The sequence below is a fragment of the Phaethon lepturus genome, unplaced genomic scaffold (genome assembly GCF_000687285.1).
Source record: "Phaethon lepturus isolate BGI_N335 unplaced genomic scaffold, ASM68728v1 scaffold6795, whole genome shotgun sequence".
Taxonomy (NCBI): Eukaryota; Metazoa; Chordata; class Aves; order Phaethontiformes; family Phaethontidae; genus Phaethon; species Phaethon lepturus.
Genome location: NW_010541165.1, coordinates 76,088 through 97,592, shown reverse-complemented (window position 1 = coordinate 97,592; position 21,505 = coordinate 76,088). Strand labels below are relative to the sequence as shown.

At 37.0% G+C, this 21,505-nt stretch overlaps 1 protein-coding gene across 1 annotated transcript in view; it reads right to left on the bottom strand.

Annotated features, from left to right (window-relative positions):
- Positions 1-435: 435 nt before the first annotated feature.
- LOC104621218 (dachshund homolog 1-like) overlaps positions 436-21,505 on the bottom strand; it is a gene marked incomplete at both ends in the record, with an annotated part of 76,137 nt that continues 55,067 nt past the window's right edge. The window contains 4 exons of the mRNA XM_010287646.1: positions 436-570; positions 2,768-2,903; positions 19,173-19,345; positions 19,886-20,041. Coding sequence (XP_010285948.1) covers positions 436-570; positions 2,768-2,903; positions 19,173-19,345; positions 19,886-20,041 — 600 coding nt within the window. The remainder of the gene's footprint in view (positions 571-2,767; positions 2,904-19,172; positions 19,346-19,885; positions 20,042-21,505) is intronic.

Here is a 21,505-nt window from a genome sequence, read left to right as displayed (position 1 = left end):
TGCACACATGGACTAATTTTCACGGTGCTCAGTCCCTTTGGGAAGTAGGTCATTAAAGTCAGCTGGATGGAGACAGAAACTTAATACCTAAAGAGTGTTGTAGAAGGGTCAGAGACACAATAGTAATATAAAACTGTTTTTCACTCATCCTTCTTTGTAATATTTATGAAATTCCTCCCTCGTATAAATACTGTTCATTAATCTCAAGGACCACAAAGTCGAAGAACCAAGAAAGCTATCATCCTATTATAATTTAATTTGTGAAACAAAAAAACAAATTAAAAATATAAAAATCACAATCACAATACCATTTAGCTGTTGAGAGAGTACTTGTTTTACACTGAAACAGAATAGTGTATAAGAAAGCAGAATGATAATATTATAGAATAAAGTAGAATAAAGTAGAATAAAGTAGAATCATAATATTCAGATTACCTTTCTCAATGTGTATTCTTTTTGTCTCATGTCCCACGTCATGACCAGCCAGATCACCCTCCTTAGGTCCAGGCAAGACATTAGGTGACAAACCCATCAGCATTTGGTTCATAGATAGCCCATTCTGATGGACAGCTGGTAGACACAAGCACAGGCAGAAAGAAAATCGGCCATCATATTAACAATACACTCTTCTACTTATTTTATATGCTCTTCCTCTTAATTATACAAGAATTCTAACAATCACAAAGTTACTTAATTATTGCTATCAGTATCCACACAGCAGGAGAGCACCTTCCTGTTAGTTCTGGTTTAAAACAACGCATTTTAAAAAGAAGAGTTCAGTATCTTAAGACAAAGTTAGATATTTGAAAACATTTTCTTGTTTATTTAACAAGAACAGAAATGCAAAATGAAGCAAACCAGAAAAGCATGGAAGGTTCTACGTGAGATACTTACTGATTTTTTTTTTTATTAGTTGTATAGGAACTCTTGTATATTAATGTTCCCAATATTCAGTTCCTAACTTACTTAAATTAAGCAGTGTGGCCTTCCAGGTGATAAACACTGTTTTTCAAAATACACCATGCAACAGCAGAGTTGCTTATTTGCTCATCAGATACCTTGAAAAGCTCATTCCAACAGTTCTCAAACAGACCTCCATGAGTCTCAAACACACCTCAGAAACCCGTATAAGGTAGTTTGTAGCCCTCTGCTTTTACCCTGAAAAATCATATTTGCAAGAAGCTTATGCCATTTTCAATGAAGCATATTTTCATATGTAACCCATATTTCTGTAGTAGTCATCTTACTCTTGCTGGCACCACAAAAGCAGATGTACTTAAGAATCAAGTGTGATATTAACAAATCAGATAGGAGAAAGAAGAGTTATTTTACAAATAAGTAAGTTACTGAAGTGATCCAGTATTTAAGGAACTCTGTTATGTTCACATTGGAAGAACAACATGCAAAGGTCCCACTCCTCTCTGCTGGTAAGTAAGCAGAGTAATCTGAATAGTACCATTTCTTCTAAAAAAATTGTAATTCCTTAGCAAAAACAATAAGTAGCTCTCAATTTAATTAACTTTTTTATTTAGAGAACAATAGAAAAGGTCATCAACGGTTGTAAAAAAAACCCACTATTCAATAAATTAAAAAAAAAATTTAAAAACACAGGGTTGTGAGTTTTTCTTCCAGAACTTTAGTTATGAACTCATAAAAACCTCGGGAAACAGATAGGTCACAGTATATGGGATGCCAGTTTAATCTGCACTTTGAATCATCCAAGTGATAAGAAAACAGAATTTTCAGCTTGTCATGGTCAAGTCTCATTTATTTTCTTTGGTAAGTCATTTTTCATCACATAGTAATGAAAGATCTTTCATCTGAAGGTCAATGAAGAGTCAGCTTCCTGAGTCTGCGGAGAGCCTGAAAAGAAGTAGTCTAAAAAGATGCATGTGCTGCATCTAATCAACATGTGTATTTTGTATAGCTATTTCACAGCTTTCTGTCTGCATGCCAAATCCTCCATTTTCACATACTAACAAATTCCACTGTGGAAAGACACCTTAAAAACACAAAAACCTGCACAGAGAAATAATAAAAGGAATGGACAAGTGTAATATGAATTTAAGTAAATAACCATAAAACAATATGTGTTTAAAACCTTAATTTCCAGACTGTTGCACTGGAATATCATAGAATTCAGGGTCTTTGCCATGTAATTTACATCCTGTACATTGAGCCTTGATAAAGATGGTATTACCCTGAAACACCACGGTTTAATTTCACTCCACCCCTCGTGAGCTATGAAGTAATAATACTCTCTGAATCATATTTCTCACCTTTGCAATTTTTTCTATTTAAAAATTTTTTAAAGTATGAACATTTTTAATTGATTTAACCTAATTCTTCTCTTTACCAAGCAATCCTACCATGTAAAATGTTGTTTATGAAGTCAGATTCAATTTAAAAATCAAACCAGAGTAACCAGATTAAATAAAACTCCATTTCTTTTAAAAAATGTTTACACTATATGTTCCGTTCTAAAACTAATCTAGCAAATTGCTTCCCAGCTGCAATTCTGTATTTCATAGCTCATATCTTTATGTTTAATATGACATGATGGCAGTTTATATCAGTACCCGTTAATGTAGCATCAGATATTATGATACTGTAAACTGGGGAACATAATGTTGGGAGATAGTTATTGCAGCTGAACTTCCAAACATGATACATATGAGATCTGTTTAAGACGAAGGCATTTTGATTAGAAAAACCAGCTGCACCTAATCAAATTTAAAGTGGTGACAAGGAAAAAAATGTGACCTACGGATTCTGTCTGAAGAGCTCTCGGTCCGTGCCGGAGAGCTGGACACACTGCTGCTTCGATGAGAGGATGGATGGCTGCCAGGTCTTCGGCCCTCTTCAAGAGAAGGAGCAGGAGAAGGGCTGTCTGGAACACGTTCCTAGACCCCACAAAAAATAATTGCAAAAAAAGGTAATGTTAAACTAAGTCTCTGTGGTTTCCAAATATCAGTATGCTAAACTGAATCTCTGTCCTAAATCACAACGTATTCTTTTCTCTGTTAAGGTTTGCAGAGTGTTCTCAAAGGAAACTTAGCAATTTTAGGACATTAGACCTTACATTTGAGTATGCAACATGAGCACTGCTCATCCTGTCAGGCTTTTAAATTGTCTTCTGGACTACTTATAAAAATAAGGGGTTTCTTTTCCTTTTGGGATTTATTTTCCCTGTTTGTATCAACAAGCTGTTGAATTGGAAATACCATTTTGTTTACTTGCTTATAGACATTAGCCTTACAGGATGAGAAATTATGTACTTCTGTAAATAAATAAAAACTAGACACTGTTGTTTTAGGTTATGCTGAATTTCACTCCACATCTTAATTTCAAAGGGGCTTCTTGAGCAATGAGATCTTATAGAACTGCTATGGATCATCAAGAAAATATAATCTCCCTCCTGAACCTATACTTATAACATGGCTGATGAAAGTCCGAATGTCTGCTTATACCATGGAGCACCAACCTGGAATGAAACAGACTTTTTTGAAGAGTGTGTCCATATCACTACTTCAAAATGGGGAAAAATGCCCGTTCATGTTTTTCGATCCAGGGAGAAGCCGGGCATAGCAGCCAGGAGGGGCTACGATGCACTTCAAGATCTTCCTTGATTTTGAAAATTAGAGCATGAGGACTGTGATGGTTTGAACAGCACTTCTGCTACGTGAGAACCATCAGTATGTAGCAGATAGATATATCTAATATTTACACAGAACTTTGACAGAAACAATAAACAAAGGGAGCTGAGTGCAGAATAGTCCTTTCTAGAAAATTCTGTGTCTTTGCCATTTCCTTTTTATTGCTAATAGCTCCCAAGACTCTATGTCACTGCTAAAATATGTCTGCGTTAGGTTGGTTTGGTCAAATAGTGATAAAAATAAATAGTTCCTATAAGGGAAATGTGTTGGAGGGACTGAAAATATTAAACTAGGGTTTTTTTGTTGTTGGGTGTTTTTTCGTTTTGATAATTGAAAACCTGACTCAATGAAAAAAAAACCAACAACCCAAACCAAAAATAACAAACAAAAATGTATACATTCAAGTCAATAAAAGCTTTTGGTAATGAAATAATACAATTAGTATGTATTTAATGAAAATTTGCTGCTGAAAATGGCTAAAAGTTTTCCTGAAAAGGGCATCACATTCCTCACACCACAAACTGCTTTTGTAGCAGTTATTATTTTTCATGCACAGTAGCTAGGCGAATATTTATTTCACTGAATGCATTCCTATGAAACTAGCAACATGATCATCTACAGGAATCGATAGATTCTTCCAGGTAAGCTTTATAATAAATATTTGCTAAACTTGAGATTCTGACTGGAAAGGGATTCAATGTGCCTATTAATGGAGCAGGAGAAGACCTTTCAGAGCAGTGTTTCAAGACATTTAAGTGGATTCCACTTTAATGGTCTCGGGTTTTTAAGTCAAAAACATTGATGAGGATAGTTTAACTGCATCATAGCTTTAGGCTTATTATGACTTTGATTGTGTTTATATGTCCATGAACTGGGTATTCAAGAGGAGGATTATAATGCAGATGTTTCCAGAATGTAGTAGATTTATTTCTTTAGATTTAGGAGGATTTAAGCATGCACAGCGTACAGATTTGGTATAAATTGGAACATGCTATATTTAATCATTCATTTAATATATAATTTCACTGTTTGGCATACAATGTATTGTTCTTAGAAGGGTTTCATTAAAATGAAATCCAGTGAGCACATAAGATTTGAATACAGAGCTGCAGAGTAAATTAATTTATTTAAACAGCTTAATTTGTTTATCCTATTTATTTATGTGCACTTTTACAGCACGTATTATAAGATGGAGAGAGCAAAAGGAATGCACAGGACAACAAAATATAATTACTGCACAAACAAAACAGATAATTAATTTTGTTCACATATAATATGACGTAGCAGACAAACTCTACAAGAAAACTATATATACTGGCTTTATCAATTCACACCCAGTGCCCCAACAAAACATGGGATTGAACCATGCAGAAATAGAAAAGAAATTAATTTAATACCTTAACACGTTTTTTATATCCTTGCCTCATACTTCCAGAATCAATAATAGCAATAATAGCTAGTCTATAGCAATTTTTTGTATTTATCAAAACTAGCTGCAATAATAAATGGAAATGCTACTTATAATAAATTGAAATACTCTGTAGCTCTAAAAAGTCATAGTGATAAACTAATGGTGCTGGAATATCAATATAAGCTGTCTCCCTTACTACAGATTTTGTGTAGAAAAGATGGATTTTGTCTGTTTTGTCTATTAACTTTAGATTTAGACCTCTCTTTGAAATTTTTTAAAAAAGGAAATCTGCAAAAATGTGCTCAGTAAATAACTCAGATGGTCAGAGCTATTTTGTAACTTCTGCAAAATACCACTTTTGTACAAGTAAGTCTACATGACACAGCAGAGAAACAGGATTTACTGTGTTATAATCCTAACAATAGAAACCACCTGTTATACTGTCCACTGTCCAGCATTTTTCCTAAAACTTGTCCACTCCCAGGACAAACTCAATTCCACTTAATTAAAGATATCTCTAGAGAACCTGGTGTTGGCTTGTACTGTAATGAGGTTCATTGTCACCCAACAAACAAACAACAAATAAATAATTACATAAATAGAATCTGAGTAACTTTGCTAAAATTAAGTATGAGGCAGAAGCTGTGCAGGGTTCAGTTTGAAACCAACACATCTGATTGTAAGTTTCTAAATGCAGTTTTGATGCATGAGCTAGAGATGAAACTTTGGACACCTGTAATTAGGATACCACATGAAGGGGCCCACCTTGGAGGTAAGTGTCTCCCATTTCAGTCAATTGAGTCGTTGACAATAAAGTCAATGGAGCCTCCTCCAAAACTAGATATCAATGGCTCAATTCAGCTACTCACATTTGAGCCATTTGAGCTGCTGAAAGGTTTTGAGATGTCCACACCAGGTCCACCAGACAGGACCTAAAGAAGATGTGCTGCCTCACTAACATAATCCTCACTAGCCACCTTTTTTCTTCATTTTTTGCTTCCCTATTTGTTTCTACAAGTACCCACAAGTAAAAAGGAGTGTGAACAATTTAGGGCATATGTAGCAATTTAACATATGGTTGACCAACTTTTCAAAATCAGTAAGGCTCTCAATTAGGCATCAGAACCGGAGACTATACTAAACAATGGACAACACACTCTTAAGGGCCAAATTTGGAGCATGTTATCTTAGTGCTCTTTACAGTCTGATCCAAATCATTAATCCTAAGAATTTAAGAATCTGACATTTAATACTTCCTCCAAAAATGCTCCTACAATATATGAAACTCTCACTTTAGGGAGCTGCAATGACTTTTCCAGTACTCTTACTCCACTGGCATTACAAGTTACACACCCTCAGTATCAAGCCAATTTCATAAATAACAGAATTGCTCCTGTGGCACAAGGCTTTTTTTTTTTTTGTCTTGTAAAGAACAGGTAGGAGATTTTAATTGTCACAGACTCTAACTTATGAGATTGAAGTTGTCTCTAGAATTAGAAATCACTCCAATTTTCTTCCAGAATACCACATACCACCCACAACGTAACACTGTCTCAGTCTCTCCTAAAAGTTTCTCTTTTAGAGAAGTGTCTTGATGTACTTATCAACCTTTTCCACATTTTTCAAACAGCTCTTTGCATAAAGACCATACTGTTACATCTCATTCCAAAAGTTCCTTTTAAGTACCTTTCTATTAAGGTTTATCTTAATATATCAGTAATGGTATCCAGAAGACCATAAATACTTTCTTCCCTATATCATACATGTATTTTTTCTCCTTACCAGGTCACAAAGATAGCTATTCAATATTAATCTCTTTTTTTACCTCCTTTCTTTCTGCTCCAGCAGCATGTTTTCTTTGTTTGAAAAGCGCCTCATTACCAAAAGTCTTCCTCAAAACATACTAAAGTGTAAACTTGATGGTGTTCATCTGTTGGTCCCTATATCACTATCCAAGAGAAGACATTTCAGGCAATACGTGTAGGATTAATCCTTCTGCTCCTAAAAGGAAAATCAAGGAAGTGATATCTTCTAGATTCTCACCACCTCAGTCTTTCCACAAACATTCACTTATTCTTTGTCAGTTCCTGCTCCTTAGTGACAAAATTCCAAAATCTTTCTGACAAAGTTTGAATATGCCTACCTCCAATAACCAGCCGGTTATCCATGCACAGCCTTCATCTCCTGCATATTTTGCTCCTACAGGTATTTTCAGTCTCATCTTTTTCCTTTGCTCTAGTTTGCTTCTCCATAAGACTCATCTCTTGGGCTTAGTCATCCTTTAATTTTAGTCATGGACTGAGCTCTAGACATGCAACTAAGTATAGCTGTAGAGGTGTATTGCTATTAAAACTATTCAGCTGTCTTGATGCTCTTCAGTGTTGAACAAACTCTATTAAGGATGGTTTTGTTTTAAGTCACTGAAGTGCAGAGGATAAAATAACTTATTTTCAGTGTCATACTTTTCAGTAGTTCAGGTAACTTCACACTGGGGAAAGGATATATGGCACACACTGTTTCATACACTGTTAATTTAAAAAAAAAAAAAGCATTTAATCAGGAAATATTCTATCCTTTCTGGGAAGGCATCTGGCTTCCAGTCCTTTTTGTGGTAAAATAATAATAATCTCTTTCACAATGACCAAAACACAGATTTCTTTCTTACTCTTCAGTTCCTTCCTGACCTATTTTGAACTTGTGTGAGAAGTATTCCAGGAATGGCTTTCTTGTAAAATGGCATTCTTATTTGACATAGTATTAGTTGAATGAGTGAAAGAAATTAACTACTTGGGTATCTTTTTTGCTCCCTGAAAGCAGGATACGTTGCTTTTACAGTATTATTTTTCCTTCAGCGTTAGCCTAAAATGCTATGAGACTCCAAATTAATGTTTACTCCTAAGAATTACAATATTAGTTGGGCTAATAATTATTTCCTAACTTCTCCAATCACTACTATAAAATGTGTGTTATCAAACTGACTGAATGCTATAAGTTTTCATTTCTATTTCCTTATCTGCGTAGTATCACTAGCTTGCTAAAGATCTTGCTGACTTCCCACTGCTGCACTTGTCATCTTTCTCATGTTGTTCTTACAGACACACTTCTAATCCTAATCAAAATTCAGCAGTTCAAATGTTTTGTGTTGTCATTAATTGCAATATTGTTTTAAATAGTAGATCTATTTCTTATAAAGAACATAATCCATTATATTTCCATATCTTTTTTTCTCTGTTAGTGAATATCTGGAACTTATTTATCTTTTGGACCAGTTTAAGTTAATTTCATTTCCATTTTACTTTTACCTCTGCAATTTTTCATTGATTCTACCTTCTACCATCACAAGAATACTGATAACTTATCACATAAAATGTAGAGAGAGATCAACAGACAAAAAGACTGGCTTTGCTTGATTTTAACTGACAAGAACTCCAAACAGGAGACTCCCAAGTAATCCTTTAACTGTACTTCAAAAACAGATAATCAAATCCTTGGGAATCGTGGGCAGTACATAAAGTACAGTAACCTAGCCAGGAAGTGGGTTTCACAGGACTGGGCCATTACGGCGATTAAAACAAACAAACAAACAAACAAACAAAAATAAACAAAAGCAGATTATGATCAACACTGAGAAAGAACCTCGGTCTCCTGGCAACACTTGAGCAGCATCCAAGGTGTTGACAGTTCAGAACTGAGCTTAAGAAGCAGCAGCGGGAATTCACCCCTCAAAGTCAATCTAAACCGTACATCCAGCCAAACACCATGAATTCATCTGACTAAATGTTGTTGTCTACAGTACAAATGCCTACATCTGAGCTAGTCAACCTAGGCTCATTTTTTACCCATGTATTTATGTTTCCAAGGTACAACTCAGCTCACTCTAAAGTAGCTGTCTAAAATAGGTCCAATTAAATATGCCCTAGAAGACAGCAAAATTAATCCCATCCATTGTAGCTGGCCTCATGGCCATTTTGCATCAAAGTAATCTTACACCACATACATAGTTCCCTGTTACACATGTGAATATGCAAATTGACAAACAGCAAAAATTGTACTACCTTCTCTGTGTCATGTGTTATCTGTAGGTATCTATTTCACATGACACAAATTAATTCATATGACCATATGGCTGCTATTAGTTTCAAACTGCACCTCAGAAACACACGTTAAAACAAATAACCACAGCCAGGGGCTTGGCTACTTAGACCATGGGACTCACTTTGAGAAACCTAGTCTACTGCGAGCTAGTGGGGTCCATTTCTCAGAGAAGGGGAAGAGCATCTCTGGTCATAGGCTTGCCAAGCTGGTGAAGAGGGCTTTAAACTAATGTTGCCAGGGGAGGGGAAACTCAATCCATCCCACTCCTACCAGTTTGATGCCACTGCCAGCAACAGATGCTCCAAGACTGGAGAAGGATCACAGGTCAGCAGAAGAGCACCTGAAGAGCACCACAGAGAAAACACAACAAAACACCCCCAAAACAACCCCCCCCCCCCCCCCAGCCAGTAAGTCAGCTTCATCGGGGGCCCAACTTAAATGCCTCTATGCAAACGCACATAGCATAGGGAATAAACAAGAGGAGTTAGAGACATGTGCATGCCTGCAGGGCTATGATCTTATTGGCATCACAGAGACGAGGTGGGATGGCTCCTATGACAGGAGTGTTGGAACGGAAGGATACAGGCTCTTTAGGAAGGACAGGAAGGGGAGACGAGGGGTGTGTGTCACCCTCTATGTCTATGACCAGCTGGAGTGCATGGAGCTCCGCTTGGGGATGGATGGGGAGCTGACCGAGAGCTTATGGGTCAGGATTAAAGAGAGGGCAAGGACCAGTGACATTATAGTGGGGGTCTGCTACAGGCCAGCTGACCAGGAATACCAAGCAGATGAGGCCCTCTATAGACAGATAAGAGCAGCCTCACATTCACAAGTCCTGGTCCTCACAGGGGACTTCAGCCACCCCAATATCTGTTGGAGGCACAGCACAGCAGGGCATCAACAATCCAGGAGGTTCTTGGAATGCGTTGATGATAACTTCCTTCTTCAAGTGATAGAGGAGTCAACAAAGAGAGGTGCTATGCTGGACCTGGTTCTCACCAGCAAGGAGGGGCTTTGGGGAATTTGAAGCTCAAGGGCAGTCTTGGCTGCAGTAACCACAAAATGGTGGAGTTCAGGATCCTTAGGGCAGCAAGGAGGGTGCACAGCAAGCTCATTACCCTGGACTACATGGAACTAGATGATCCTTAAGGTCCCTTCAACTCAAACCATTCTATGATCCTATGACTTCAGGAGAGCAGACTTTGGATTCTTACGGATCTGCTTGGTAAAATACCATGGGATAAAGCCCTGGAGGGAAGAGGGGCTGAAGAAAGCTGGTTAATAATCAAGTACCTCCAAGTTCAGCAGCGATGCATCCTAGCAATGAGGAATTCAGGCAAAAACACCAGGAGGCCTGCATGGATGAACAAGAAGCTCCTCAACAAACTCAAACACAAAAAGGAAGCCTACAAAGGGTGGAAGCAAGGGCAGGTAGCCTGGAAGGAATACTGAGAAATTATATGAGCAGCCACAGATCAGGTTATGAAAGATAAAGCTCTGATAGAATTAAATCTGGCCAGGCATGTCAAGGGCAACAAGAAAAGCTTCCATAGGTACATCAGTGATAAAAGAAAGATTAAGGAAAACGTGGGCCCTCTCCGGAAGGAAACAGGAGACCTGGTTACCTGGGATATGGAGAAGGCTGAGGTACTCAATGACTTTTTTCCCTCAGTCTTCACCAGCAAGTGCTCAAGCCACACAACCCAAGTAACAGAAGGCAAAGGCAGGGACTGGGAGAATGAAGAAACTCCCAGTGTAGGAGAAGATCAGGTTCGAGACCATCTAAAGAAGCTGAAGCTGCACAAGTCCATGGGACCTGATGAGATGTATCCACAGGTCCTGAGGGGGCTGGCAGAGGAAGTCGCTAAGTCATTATCCATCATATTTGAGAAGTCACGGCAGTCTGTTGAAGTTCCCACTGATTGGAAGGGGGGAAACATAACCCCCACTTTTAAAAAGTGAAAAAAGGAAGACCTGTGGAACTACAGGCCATTCAGTTTCACCTCTGTGCCCAGCAAGATCATGGAGCAGATCCTGGAAACTATGCTAAGGCATACGGGAAATAAGGAGGTGATTGGTGACAGCCAACATGGCTTCACTAAGGGAAAATCATGCCTGAAAAATTTGGTGGCCTTCTATGATGGGGTTACAGTGTTGGTGGATAAGGGAACAGCAACTGACGCCATCTGCCTGGACTAGTGCAAAGCATTTGACACTGGCCCACACGACATCCTTGTCTCTAAACTAGACAGACATGGATTTGACGGATGGACCACTTGATGGATAAGGAATTGGACAGATGGTCGCACTCAAAGAGTTGCAGTCAACGGATCTATATCCAAGTGGAGACGAGTGATGAGTGGCATTTCTCAGGGGTCTAGTATTGGGCCTGCCGCTGCTTATCATTGTTGGATACATGGACATGCTCAGCAAGTTTGTCAATGACACCAAGCTTTGTACTGAAGTCAGCATGCTGGAGGGAATCAATATGCTGGATCCCATCCAGAGAGACCTTGACAGGCTTGAGAGGTGGGCCCATCCAAACTTCAAGTTCAATAAGGCCGAGTGCAAGGTCCTGCACATAGGTCGGGGCAATGCCAAACACAAATACTATGCTGGGCAGAGAGTAGACTGAGAGCAGCCCTGAGGAGAAGGACTTGGGGGTATTGGTTGATGAAAAGCTCAACACGACTTGGCAATGTTTGCTTGCAGCCCAGGAAGCCAACTGTACCCTGGGCTGCATCAAGAGTGGCCAGCAGGTTGAGGAAAGTGATTCTGCCCCTCTACTCCACTCTGGTGAGACCCCACCTGGAGTACTGCACTCAGCTCTGGCACCCCAAACATAAGAAGGCCATGGACCTGTTGGAGTGAGACCAGAGGAGAGCCATGAAGATGATCAAAGGGCTGGAGCACCTCTCCTATGAAGACAGGCTGAGAGAGTTGTGGTTGTTCAGCCTGGAGAGAAGGCGGCTCTGGGGGACACCTTATAGCGGCCTTCCAGTAACTGAAGGGGACCTACAAGAAAGCTACAAGAGGGACTTTTTACAAGGGCATGTAATGATAGGACAAGGGGTAATGGCTTTAAGCTGAAAGAGGGTAAATTTCAGCTACATACAAGGAAGAAACTCTTTACTATGAGTGTGGTGAGGCACTGGAACAGGCTGCCCAGAGAAGTTGTGGATGCCCAATCCATTGGAATTGTTCAAGGCCAGGTTGGATGGGCCTTTGAGCAACCTGCTCTATGGAAGGTGCTGGAACTAGATGATGTTTCAGGTCCCTTCCAACTCAAACCATTCTATGATCGCATAATATTAAAAAAGATACATTTTTTCTGAGTTATAAACCACCAGATATACAGTAACCATCCTCTAAGCTAATTTAAAAAAAAACTGTATTAAAAATTAAAATAAATAATTTTAATCATGTAGATGGGACACAGTGTCCTCTAATATAAAGATGATTAAGCTGTAATAAAGTTCAGCAACACTTTGACCTAAGATCTTCTCATGCTAAAGGAAGAAACTGAATTAATTGTGCATATATATATTTATATTAACGTAAATACAAAACCCCCAAAAAAGTTATTCTGACCAACCTGGAGATTTTCTCTGTTATGTGCACGTTCATACAAATAGTTTTAAGATATCAGATATTCTGCAGTCATTATAAAAAGGAAATGAAATATTAATGTGGATTATTATACACTTCAACATTTATAGGTATATCATAATTTCCATGTTTGCTTTCCCAATACATAAAACTAGATGTTTTAGGAGCTGATAAATGGTCTTATTTTTATTCTAGAATATTTATTGTAGAGTAATTACTTTTTACTCTTTAAATGTTTTATATTACATCAAATTTCTCCTTACACAAACAAGAAAACTTGATTTTGCTTCATGTATCAGATAATGAGGAAATGAAAGCAGCTTCACTCTTCATGCACTTGTGTATAGTATGTTTTTCTACGCATTCAAAAAATCACTTTAAAGTAATGTCAAAATTTCTGTTTTGAATGCAAAAATGTCTGTAGAAGTAATAGGTTATCTGAGAAGTAAGGTGTTTTTCAGGTTAGCCATCCAAAAAGGGCATTTCTGCCAATTTGGGATATAATTAATTTTGTTCTCATTCCCTTTCTGTAAAATGTGTATAGCATACCCAGATTCATAGGAATGGGCCAACTATGTATCTACCACTGTTCACATAATACTTTTCCTGTAAGGCACAGAAGTGTCCATAGAAAACTTCAGCATTCATCACAGGATTCAGGTAACATAAGTTAAATAAGACTGGGCCAGACACCGATTTAAAAAAATTCAAATACGGAATAACTAACCATTAACTGAATGAGGTAGGGGTTCTGTGGAAACATAACATATGTGACAGTGAAATTAAAATTGCACCATACTATATGGATGGAATGCTGTCACATTAAGATTGTAGAGGCATTCTGGTATTTCCTGATGGTAGTCTTATGTCTTTTGTAATTCGGTGATGGTCCTTTAACATAGGCTTTAGATGTAATTTTACTCAACGCATGAAGACAGGCACATCTCAAGATTTTACAGTAACATCTGAAACATTGACATTTCTGGCAGTTTGCTCAAGTTTATAGTACAGGAAAATTCTACTTCACTGATAATAACAGCAAAGTTGAAGGGTTTTCTACCCAGGATGTCTAATTGTACTTTCAAGGTGCTTCCTATGGTCCCTGTCTCTACAGGACAGTGTGCCAGCCAATTTTGAGAAATACTTTATCTAATCCTATAAAAAACGTTGTCATTTCTGTAACTGGAAAATAAGGTACGAGTAAACTCTTCTACACTGAAACATCTTATGATGGCCAGTATCTTTTGGTATTAAAATCTTTGGTATTGGAAAATAAGGTACGAGTAAACTCTTCTACACTGAAACATCTTATGATGGCCAGTATCTTTTGGTATTAAAAGTCTGCACTAAACTCAAGGCTGCTCACACAGCAGTTACTGAAGACTTAAGTTGAAGCTTCTACAGTCCCTTTGCTGCCCATCCCCTCCCTGAAGTGAACTTGCTCATTTTCCTTTTAGAGCGCATTTCTTCAGGTCCACTCTCTGAACTTGCTCACCACCACTCTGATGTGAGACATTTAAATGTACTCTGTTCTGTCATTTTTGTATGGCAGTGTCATATTTCTTCTTTGGCTATTATTTGGACATTTGGGCAACAATTACAGGCGAAAAATATACGAACATTAAATTACACCAAGAGGAACACACACATATTGCCAATGAAAAAACAAAAAGTGAATGAACATTAAAATGAAATCTCATGTCAGAACAGGATATTTAAAAAAAAAATCTGTCAGTAGCTACCTTGGTTAAATAAACTAATAGTAAATTTCTGCTATTGTGTAGCAGGAAGACATAACCTTATAATCAAGTATAATGCAACCAGTACTGTGATAAATTTAGAGAATTAGCAAAATTTAGTCTCATGTATTTAATATGCAGTGGAAAAATACTGTGCCACTGATCACTTTTTCAGCTGGAGGTGTTGGTTTCTTCTGCTTTATTCTTAATTCTTTCTGTAAGTATTAGTAATATTATATGGATAAAGTGCAATTTTTTACTCTGGTGTGCTGCTCTGTTCTAACTTTTACCGTGTAGAATTATTTCAAGTTGCTGTTAATGTGAGGTATGCCCTTTATATTTTCATATATCTTTCTGCTGAGTGAAAAAAATTGATGTAGTGAAACTGCTAACAAGCTGAGCCTTTGAAACCATGGGCAGGTGATGAAAGCCACCTCATGTCTAAAGCATCCCCAGGTCACAGCTGTCACACTCACTGCAATTCATTGCTGTCACAATCTGCTGTCCCTGCTTGTTGTTGCTCTCCTCTTATTCATCCAACTCATATATCTAAACATTCCATTACAAAAAGACATATAATGTTCGTCTCATGTTTGAAAGGGCGCAACACTCCTCTGAAATATAAGTCTGAAGATTTCAGAGCTCAGAGTTCACTGCCAAATCTAAGGTGTTGCTTTGTAAGGCTTCCCTTGTAATTTCGTCTTTGTCTCATCTCCTGAACATAGCAGGAAAAAATGTTTGGTTAGTACATGATCTCAGCTTTATTCCAACTTCTTATCATGAAGAAATGAAATATTGCCCAGTAATAGAAAGGCATTTGAAGCTTTGTGAGTTTAAAGATAACAGCAATAGCTGTGAACTCAGTGAATTGGAAGGAAAGGTCAGCAAGTCATCTACCATGGCACTGTTCACAAAGGCAATTCTTCTACCCAATGAACCAGGTTGTTTATAATCTGAACACTCAGATTTTCTAAGACTCAATTTAGTTCTTTGTTACTTAATTAGATAAAGTTACTATTGATTTACTTTTCAGCGTAGAAATTTCTCATAGGTCTTCTAACTCTCAAGCTGAGTTTAAACTTGTAAACATCTTGTACTCTTAATTCCAAATCTACACTGTCATTTCAGGTTACAACTATGAACTCCAAGATGAGTGATTCACAAACTTTTCAAATCAACTTGTGGAAACATTGTCACTGAGGAAAAATATTTAAGTAAAATTAGGATTTAAAAAATGAGCCAGAAGATAATGAAAACAAAACCAAAAAGTCTAAAAATGTAGCAGTAAAAAAAAGGAAGATATGATTCTAATAACAAACAGATTTGTGAAAGAGAGCAACTGCACTATTTATCCATTCCTGTAAAAATAAAGAAAAAGGAGGTTTGACCTTCTCACTTACATCTATTCTCCAAGATATTTATTTTGATTTTAGTATGAGTTATTATTCATAAGCTTTACATTGCCAGTGCAAGGTTCAAAAAGTATGCTGATTAGAGAGTTTCCTGTTCAACTACTCAGTGTATATAATTTAATGGACACTAAAATCACAGCCTCTGTCTACGCATAGTGAGGAACAGGTAAATTGCCAGTGACATTATGTCCATGCTCATGGGAAGAAAATCCCCCTAACAATGACCTCATGCTTTTATGTTGCTGGGGTTTATGTTTCAAACCTGTTCAGTATTAAAAAACAGGAACATAATTACTTGGCCACGCTATCTCTATCCACATGACTGTATTCATTTGCCATAGACAAAAACATAGGACATAAATCTAGATGTACGTTGTACCACAAAGGGACTGAAGGAAAGAGCAGGAAAGTCCTGCAAGAGTAAGTTCCTTAGCCTTACAGTATTATTGAAATAACTATGTGCAGCAAGCTCTTAAATTTAGAAGTGAGTTTTGGATGGCAGATTAATGCTTGTGCTTAGGTATTTACCTGTAGTACAAGTGTGTTGTGGGCACTATATCACAGGTCTTGACTGAAGATGTCACACCACCACTTAGGTAGTGTCTCAATCGAGTTCTGTGTAAATGTCCCAAAACTTTAACTAAATCGTGCAAACTTTAAAAAATGTGTATTTCACCCTTGAGTAAGCACACTTTTCTAAATAGAACTTAGGTTAAATTGGCCATTTAAAAACACTTCATTGTAAATCCACATCTTTTTAATTTATGGTTATGTGCAAACCAGATGGGAACACAAAACCTAGTTTGTTAAATAACTTGCACAAGATTTTATGCCAGGAGCTGCACAAAAGTTGTCAGCTATGATGCAGATTTTGTTAGCATGAATACAGGATAGTTGAATTTTCAGAAATGACAAAGAGAAATAGTGTAGATTATTAATACAAATGCATAAATAAGTAAGATTTTGAAAAAAAAAAATTATTTTCCAGCGACAAAGTGATGTTAAAATGTTTCAAACAGAGAACCAAAGTTGCTAGGTACTTTCAAAATCTTCACCTATATTATAATGAAAACATCTTTCCAACTAGATAAGCTACAAGAATGAACTTGTAAAAAAGTTAAGGAACTCTGGGGTAAGGAAAATTTTCTGGTATGCCACTACCTATCATTAAAATAATACACATGGTTACCTGATGACAGAGTGTCCCTTTCAGAGTGCAATACTTTTAAACCTACTAGACAGGTTTAGATCAGATGAGCCAGAAGTACTTCTCAGTTAAGTGCTTCCTGGGTCCAGCAAAGTTCTCATAATGGGTAAGATCTCTGAACACACCAGGACTTGCTTTCCACAAAAGGAAACCATTTTTACATAGCCCAGGAGCTATGTTGTACTCCAACTGTACCTGATTTTGGTAACTGGAGAAAAAGATTAGGGGTCACATTGGGGTATGGTCCCATTTACAGAGACATATTTAAATATAGGCCACAGTAACTTAGGCAACTTTAATAGCTAGAACTAGCTTGTAAATCAACTTTACAAGCTAGAAGTCAGCTCATCAAAGTTTAGAAACAGAAGGTTACCAATGCTCATGAAGGTCAAATTCCGTACTCTTTCATATGAAATCAAACAACTCACAGAAGATGAAGAAAGGGAAAATAGTAGGAAAAACAGTAAAACAAAGTTCTGTTGCCAAAGTAATTCATACTTGTCAGGTGTCATTTAGCATGTGCTCCATCCCAATCCTCATTTTTTAGATACCTCTGTAATACCAGTGTTCACTATTCCAATTAAGAACATAAATTTAGAATGAAATAGAGCACCACGTATGTTCCAGAGAACTTCAGTATCATGTAGCTCTTACTACATACTGCTCAAGTGAAAATAGAAAAACAAAGGTGCAGAAATCACCATGTAATCCAACAGTTAGCAGCAGAGGGTTTATATTCCCAAGGTACGAGCAGGATGGACATTAGGCGTGGAATCTAGCCTTGCTGGCATAGCACCTAAAGAAACAATTCTTCTCAAACCAATGTCTTAACTTCCCATGTCATAAAAGGTGAGAAAGGGATGCCACTGAAGGCTTCCAAAGGAGATCCTACAGCTGAAAGAGCATGTAACTAAATTAGGCCACCAGACCATATTTTTCTAGTTCAATAGTAACATAGATCTGTTGACATTTAACTGAATGGTTCCTTATTTTTATGGGCTTGTTAGGTTGAAGAGGACAGGAGCATAAGCACGCTGAATGTCTCTATAAAGTCAGACCTCTTCACTCTGCTTAAGTCATGATAAACTTCAAAACTTTTGCAACTCTTGAATTGAGAGGTCCAAGAGATTTTAAGTCTACCTATTTTTTGTCAAAGGAATTGCATTAATGGACAGATTTCCAACACAACCCTAAAATACCAAATAACCTTGCCTTCACATGTCTATTTCTAACATATGAATGTTACATAAAAGCACAAAAGTTTGTTTACTTTCTGTGTCTTCATTTATTAGAACTAAAGAAGGATAACAGGTAAAATGTACCTATCTGAATAAATGTCAAATTAAATTATAAATATCTATTGGTAAGGGAGAAATGCCTTTAAAATGAAAATGGGTCATGTTCAGTCAGAAGGAGAGAAGACTCCATGCCTCTGCTAAAAACTGCTGTAACCAGATTAATTTACAAGCAGCAAACAAAACCTAAAATGGGTAAGCAATTTCAGATATCAGGTATTTTTCAGGGATCTCTACAATACTACAGTTCTGGCCTGCAGATTACTGGGTTTGTTCTGTGCAACCTTATTTCATTCTGTTCTGGGATTGGGCAATTTAGGTTCTGCAGTGGTAAAGTATCAAGCCTTTCAGCTTTCTTCCAATAATTTGCAGCATTTCAGTTCAAATGCTTAGGTTTAAAAGTTGGAAGAACAGTATTCTAATTTAAGAAAGGAGTAATTTCTTCCTTGATATCTTAAGGAATGTTGCCATTAGACCACAGACAATGAAATATGAGAAATCAGAAAGTTATGTATTCTGTATGAAAATGGTTCAATCTAAGCACTGTTTTAATACTGATTCAGAGAGAGGGAGAAGAACTAAGAAGATAACACTGGCCACCAGCAGCCTACTGCGTTCCCAGAGCTACCACAGTTGGGTTTCTCATATATATTGATTTTATGACTTACCTTGTAACATCTGACACCTACAAACCTTTACAATATTTATGACAATTGTGGGTGTGCTAGAACTCTTTTTTTATGGTTACCTTAATAACAGATGTCTCAACTCTGGATGGAGGACTCTGCACTTGTGCTGCCGCCGCCATGTTGGCGATGGTACTAAGGTGGTTCATCTGGCTCATTGCCATTGTGACAGATGCTGGAGGTAGGCTCACGGGAATTAATGGGTGGGGCATCATCATAAAAGGAAGTTCCAATCCTGGTGGGGAAAAGAAAAAGAAAAGGAAATAGGTTTATGCATCTTTTTAAAATATTGTCTTTTTTTTCTCCTGATGGACAATATTCAAGTGATGGGTGACAAGATGGTTCATGTTGCAGGACAAAGCAGCTGTGTGTCAGTTCTCTTCTGGGATATGCATGGGTAAATCACTAGCAACCATGGAGGATTTCTAGCCACAAGAAGAGGCTATTAGGCCTCTTTGTTTGTTCGTATCAGTGTAATGTATGATATCATTGCGAAGCAATGACTGTTTATTATCTTTTTTAATATCTGCTGTAAGGTGCCTTAGCAATGCATTATTATGTCACTGATGCACAGGTCAGCAGTTATTTTAAGTATCAATTTTATTGCATACGTATTTGTTCTTTATTGTCTCCGCTTCCCCTGCTTAATACTTTAAAGGAGGTACTCCAATATTCCCCACATCTTTGATTTTTCATAGCCTATTTATATAAACACAAAATAAAGACAGGAATTGGAAAACTGCTGATGTCAGTGCTGAAAGATGTCAACCCGTACCATTTGGCAGAAGGTGGTTCTGTTGAAGAGGGTTGAGAGGATGGCTAACTGGAACATTATGCTGTCCAGACAAGTTGGGGTGGTTAACAGAGGCCTGTGATCCTTGGGCGGGGGGAGACTGAAGTTTTTCTTTATCCCAAGAACCATCACTGCTGCCTGTGGGGAATGAATATATATTATTTGGATGAAGGAAGGCTCCAAATTTTCAATGTCTGAATTTGCAATCAAGGCCAGCAATCTAAACTTTTTTGCAAGCAGCTTTTTTTTTAACTATTATTATTTTTAATATGTGGGTTGAGGGAAGGACTTTTGTGGGGTTTTTTCCACCTTCTGAAAAAGCTCTGTAAGGTTAACTTTTTGAAGTTAAGAGTTAGAACACAAACCTAAAAGTAGTGTAGTTGTGCTCATTCACATGAAGTTTGTGTTTGATGTATATTTTACACATACTTTTGCCATTCTTAGCAAGTAAAACTATATAAGGCATTTGTTTTATACATGAGAATATTTTTGCCTGCAAAATGTCTAAAAAAAGAATATTGCCTGTTATGCCAATTAAAATTTAAACTGCATTCATATTTCTCCTTGTATTTGTGAATAAATAAACATTATAGGAAGTAACTAAAAAATTACCTTATTGAGGGCAGCAACATGCATTTATATGTGCTTGGCTGATGTTTCTATTTTGTATATTCAATTTTTATTTCATATTATTAATTAAGATGTAAGGGATTATTAACTGATTCCTGCAGTCTGCTGGTAGTGGAACGGACTAAAAGCAAGGAAGAATGTGGACAAATAAGTATTGAGACTGGCAGTAATTCATATATTTGAGAAATACACTTTTTCACTATTGCAGACCTCCTCATAAAAAATACCCACAAAATTAAACAGAAGGATACAATTAAAGGACAATACTAAAAATTAATATAACATTATTAGTTCGTACATTTAAATATAAGGAAAAGTTTAAAATCTTCCAATCTGGTGACTTATATTATTCATGGTGCATATTTATGTATAATGCTGAGATTGAGTATATGTATGTTTATGCATACAAAGTAATCTATACACTCATTGTATGAGTTTATTTGCCATATACAATCAATAAACGATGTTTGAATATATTAAGAGATATATATCTGCATACATTCTCAGCGGTATTAATATACACATCAGCAATATATGATTGCTTCCTCTTTCATATAAAGCACAATTTCACCCTCCTGACTTTGAACGGTTCTACTATTTCCATGGGAATTTCTCTTGACAAGGACTTCAGGATAACATCAGCCAGGACCTATTTAATCTATACTCAATTGCTATTTAGCATTAGGGATTACAGTAAAGTGCATATTTCTGAATGTTTTTCTATACAAATTTTACTACCTAATGAACATCAGGGCCTAAAAAACAACAGGACTAATACCATCTCCTCCGTACTTCAGTAGAAACGGGATTAGCGCATTAGCCTTGACATTTTTTAACATCGTTTTCATGGGATGTCAAAAGCACAAAAGTTGGTAGAATTCCAATTTAATTTCTCTAGATCTATTAAAAACTTGATTGTAAAAGCTGTACAACATAGTTTATAATGAAAAATACTCCATTATTGCCATGATT